The sequence below is a fragment of the Limulus polyphemus genome, unplaced genomic scaffold (assembly GCF_000517525.1).
Source record: "Limulus polyphemus unplaced genomic scaffold, Limulus_polyphemus-2.1.2 Scaffold292, whole genome shotgun sequence".
NCBI classification, from domain to species: Eukaryota; Metazoa; Arthropoda; class Merostomata; order Xiphosura; family Limulidae; genus Limulus; species Limulus polyphemus.
The window spans coordinates 338,260-343,937 of record NW_013665902.1 but is presented as its reverse complement, the minus strand read 5'-3'; the positions used below and the strand labels follow the sequence as shown (position 1 = coordinate 343,937).

Sequence of the window (5,678 nt, the reverse complement as noted above, 5' to 3'; positions counted from 1 at the left end):
CTTTTATATACCAGCGTACCCTATTTCTAGTTAGAACTTGAACATTCGCCAAAGTACATGATAGTTCTAGAACCGTTGCGTCACGGTGGTCATGTGACTCGCTGACGCAACAATATATATGACATGTTGTAAAAAAAATAGCTACTGGTCAGCTCCATATTTTTTATTTAGGTGCATAGTCTTTTAGTATTTGGCAGCAGTATCCATTACACTTTTGGTAAGGTAATTTAGAATAATCAGTGTTTCTTGTTTTCCTGGCTGCTATATTATTGTCAGTTTCTAGTTTTTCATACCTAATTTTTAGCAGCACAACTAATTTTTCCTTCACCAGACAGTATGATGTTAGGGCAGCAAATTCAGTCGAAGTAAATTTAGTTGAGAATTTATCACATCACTTTATGAAGTAATTCAGATGACAGTTCAACACTATTTGCTGTTATTGTAACTAAGCATTATTAGTCATATGTACAGTAATTTATTGGCCAACTTCAAACAAATAAAGAATAATTTATCACGAATTGCATTACATTCATTGTTTTCTGACTCTTGAATTATGTCTGCTACAACCCGCTCTCTCGTTGTTGTTGGTCTTTTTTTTTTTTTCTTATCCTTCATTTTTTCCTGTATATACTTGCACATAATGAATATGGGATATGTTACTATCACAACAAGACCAAATATGATGGCATGTTTTCCAGGTTTGCTTGGAATATATTGTTTGAATACTACCATAGTATGTGATTTGTTGCTCATCGATGTTCTTATTTTGTACATAATATAGCATTTCAGAAAAGTCTGCAAGTATTTAATGAAGGTGTTTTTTATAGGATAGATTTCTTCTATGTTCTACACTATTCACAAATCAAAAGTGTATTAAAATTTGAAATTTGGTATATGCTATTGCTTATGTAAAAAAATTGGTCTACATTGTCATGATTCAAAAACTATCTAATTGCTTTTCTCTTTGATTATAAACACCATACATCATTATAATGACAAAGAAACATTACAATTATTTAGAATCCAAATGTTTAATTTTCCAATAAGTACAATTTCTCCATCCTTGCATGACCACTTCAGTATTTTCTTCACGAATACATTGTATGCTAGCTTTTCTTCTAGCATATTTAGTTGGAAATATTTTTAGGTGATCTTCTCCCAGTTGGCTACTGTCTTAGTAATGTAAACTGGTCCACTTTTTTAGTTTTTGATAAATACATTTCCATTTCTTCTTCACTGTCGTCATATCTCATTATCAGTCTCATTGTCATCTGAGCTTACAGCACCAGTGAGGAATAAGATATCAATATTTCTTCCTTCAGATGCACATTGACACATAATCACTTATTATATACACACACACATGTATAACTTCTGTTAATAATAACTTACAGGTTTCCTACTTACATTTTGTGCTATCATCTTGTCTAAGCTTAAACTACAGCGTATGATGTAACTCAACAGTGGTATTCTTTGTATAAGGTGTATATCATTTGTTAGCTTGTGGCACAGTGTTATGTTAATAAGTATAAATATGTAATATTAACATATGCTGAGATATGATATATAAATACTTAACTGCTAATGTAGGTGGAGAGCTAGTAGTTTTATCATTACTATCAGTTCTGCAGTATATAAGTTTTAATTTGCTTGAGTCTGATTGGATTTGCCACTCAGCATGTGAATGTCACTTGTCCAGTGTAGATGAATTGTTTTGTATAATTTGTTTTTGTTTTAATAAACAGTTTCCAGGATTACTCAATGTTGTTAGTCAGCTAGTTGTGGCTATTGTCAATAACATAGTTGTGCATGGGATGGAACAACTAGCATTTTCATTAATGGATAAATATTATTAATTTTCAATACTTGATGTCACGTGGTCATCACTATTGTGCTCCAAGTAATCTTCAGAAGTGTCAATGATATTTGTAGCTACCGTATTTTTGGCCCTATAACTCATTTTACTCACTTAGAAATAATTAGAGATTCAGAAAAATGTTGAAACTGGAATGAATTCCACCTTAGAAGTGTTAGCCTTTTTAATTTAAGTTTAATTTTATACATGTGAAAGGCGACTAAATATATTACTGTATATTTTATTATATTGAATAATTTTGTATTTTTTGCCGGATATCATTCAGTGTGGAGAACTGATTAAAAAATATAGGATAAAATGGCCCATTTTTGTGTAAATACATATGGGTCTATATCGATGCCAGTTGTAATTAGTGGGATTAATTACAATATTGATTTTATTTTTGTTTAAATTATTTTGTGTTACTTGCATGTTACTATTGGCCCTATAACCAACAAAGTCATAGACTTGCAATCAATTTGTTGTATAAATAGTTTAAAAAGCCAGTAGGGAGTATGTAAACCAAATTGACAATTCTAGGGTTAATGTACATGATAAATACTTTTCTGCAATCTTGAAACATTGTCAGAAAACTTTGGCAGGATTAAAGTAATTTCTGTTTAGGCAGCTGTATAAACATTTGAATACCAATTGACTAATTTTCTATAGCATAGCTTTGTACAGAACTCTGCAGTCATATAGTTTAATTTGATGGCATGTGGAACATTCTCAGTCCCAAAATGAATGGGCTTTTCAAGTATTCCCTTTAAAAGAAAAAAAGCTACATACAGTATATTAACTGTTTATTATGATATAAAAAGTAATGAAAAACATCTGAATTTAAGGAAACACATTTTGAAGGAAAATTAAAAAATGACTGACTTCATGATTACATCTTAGCTTTTAAAAATTGATTAGACCAATTGAATTGCATGCAAGCTTTAAGATGAATTAAACTTTATGTATAAAAATCAACTTTCAACGATGTGTTAAAGTCTAGCAGACTCAAACTTTATTGGTGAAGTGAAAGAGCATAGAAGGCTTAAACTTTGTTGGAGAAGTACAGAGACCAGGAAATCAAACTTTATAGTCTTTAGTTAACATGTGTATGGTTGTTTCAGATTGGGAGTACACCCTCTAAACTTATCAGTAGTAAATTCAAGAGCACTATAAATAAAACAGTTTATTTGATTCCTAGGATATCTCCTGTCTGTGAAGGGTCTGTAGAATGAAATATTTGGTGGAATATGACTTAATGCTAACGTTTTATGACTAATAAGAATCTTAAAATGCATATGATGCCCATTTTGTGTCGTGTAAATAGTTTAATATGTATTCTTGTGTCAGAATATTAGTAGTATCTAGTAATTGATGAAATAGTTTTTGTTTGGTGGCTTTTATCATATCTATAAAGAATTGGTGTGTGATTCCGACTTAACATAGATTATAAAGTAATCTGTTTTCAACATAGCGGGAAGATCTACAGAAATAGAAGTTGTAAATTAACATATTTAGGGAAATATTTGAGATTTTTACTAATCTAATGAGGTTTTCAGCTACTCCAGTTTGATCATTCTAGTTTGTGGTAGTAGAATATCAGGGTTATATTTTAAATCATCACCTTAACTTCTGGCACATGTTTGTTGAAATAGTTGACTGATGTGAGGCGTACTAATTACCCCTGAACAATTCTTATATATACTATAAGTTGAAACACCTGATGAGGAATATTTAAACTTAATTAAAACAATGCAAGTTTAACAACAATCATATATTTAAAAGTAATAACTTGAGCATAAACTTTATCTCAAAATTTTAAAATTATAACAAAGCCTCTTCATAAACACTTGCAGTTTGCTTTCTAACTACCAACAAATAGATTCTGAGGTGATCCCACCCTCGAACACCCTACATCTCATCGACTATGAGAAAAGCATGGTTGTTTGAGAAACAATCAGGCAATGTTTATACTTTGACCTTGAATCCCTTTAGAATATTCAAAATTGTCTAAAGCATCAACTTACCAAGATTGTTTGAGATTGATTCAATAGGCTTGGAGTTATTAACCAACACACTTTACAAAAAAGAAATAGGGTTAAGTTCAATTTTGACCTCCCCTTAGGACATTTCTCATAGTTCATCGTGTTTACACTTAAATTTTGGTTGAGATTTGCCAGATAGACTTGGAGGAGTTATGGTACAAACAAACAAACACACATTTCATCTTTATATATACATATATATATATATATAGATACTCATGAAATATTATAGATATTACCTTATTGCACCTTCCTTTTATACTACTACAGACGTGGATGTGTCATGGAACATTGGAAATAGTACCTTGCTCTCATGTGGGTCATATCTTCAGGAAGAGAAGCCCCTACAAGTGGAGATCTGGAGTAAATGTATTGAAGCGAAACTCGGTTCGTTTGGCAGAGGTGTGGCTTGATGACTACGCTAAATATTACTATCAGAGGATAGGCTATGACCTGGTTAGTAACATAATTATACTGTTAGTTGTTGTAGATATCTATATTTTATGTATGATCTTCATCATACATTTAGCTGCTCACGGTGAGAATAAATATAATATATTGATTTAAAATTATGGAGTTATGATTTTACAAGAATTTTAGCCCATGCTATCAAAATGCTGATGACACCTCAGCATGTAAGAACAAAATAAACTGTTAAATAAAGATTCACATAATGATAAAATATTTTCATCTGTGTTATTTTATTCTAATATGGCTTAGTTCCCCGTCCCACCAAACATGCTCGCCCTTTCAGTCGTGGGGGCGTTATAATGTTACAGTCAATCCCACTATTCGTTGGTAAAAGAGCAGCCCAAGAGTTGGCGGTGGGTGGTGATGACTAGCTGCCTTCCCTCTAGTCTTACACTGCTAAATTAGGGACGACTAGCGCAGATAGCCCTCATGTAGCTTTGCGCGAAATTCAAAAAATAAACAAATAATGGTTTAGTTTTGTTCAGAAAATAAATGTTATTTGTTATGCTTCTTGCAGGGTGACTTTGGAGATGTAAGCTCAAGAAAAGAGCTAAGAAAGCAACTTAAATGTAGAAATTTTGATTGGTATCTGAAAAATGTTTATCCAGAACTCTTTATTCCAGGAGAAGCTGTGGCTTCAGGGGAGGTAAGACATCGACCTAATCTTAAGTAGATTAATATGCAACCAATCCACAGATGGATAGGTTGAATATTTTAGCAGATTTCATTTGTATGAAACTTAGTATTTCTCATAACTTTGTACCCAAATCAGTGAAAACGAGTTGTGTTACCAAGTTTATTTGCTTTCATTAAATAACGTTGTATTGATTTATATGATGAATAATTTGCATCATTGATTGAAGTGTTTTCCAATGACAGTTGTTTTTGAAAATATTTTAAAACAATAAATTGTTGCAGTTTGGGTAGAAAGATTTTGCTCAAAGAGCCCTGAAAAACGTTTGTTAAAGTATATTTGAGTAGAATATAAACTTAAAATAAGACCCAAAATTCGAATAGTTGACTATTCTTCTTCAGGAGAACAAAGGGTGACCTTTAGCCTGCGCAATGCAATTGTTACATCTCTAGTTGTTTGTTAATTTCCCGTAAAAATTCCTTCTGAAAAACTTCAGCGAATCAAGTCCTTTCTTAAATAAAACTCGTTTATTCTTTCTCAATTCAACTTTGCAACACACTTAATTTCCACAGTCAATTTAACTTAACTACTTTTATAAAAACACGTTATAATTCACAGGAACGATTCACGCACTTACTTACTACCACGCTTAACTCAATTGTCCGTCTCTCTCTGT

At 31.8% G+C, this 5,678-nt stretch overlaps 1 protein-coding gene across 2 annotated transcripts in view; it reads left to right on the top strand.

The window, feature by feature from the left end:
• LOC106457103 (putative polypeptide N-acetylgalactosaminyltransferase 9) overlaps positions 1–5,678 on the top strand; it is a 122,822-nt gene that overhangs the window by 107,965 nt on the left and 9,179 nt on the right. For both annotated transcript variants that reach the window (XM_013916485.2, XM_022382914.1), the window contains exons 7-8: positions 4,168–4,353; positions 4,886–5,014. In XM_013916485.2, the coding sequence (XP_013771939.1) occupies positions 4,168–4,353; positions 4,886–5,014 (315 nt within the window). The remainder of the gene's footprint in view (positions 1–4,167; positions 4,354–4,885; positions 5,015–5,678) is intronic.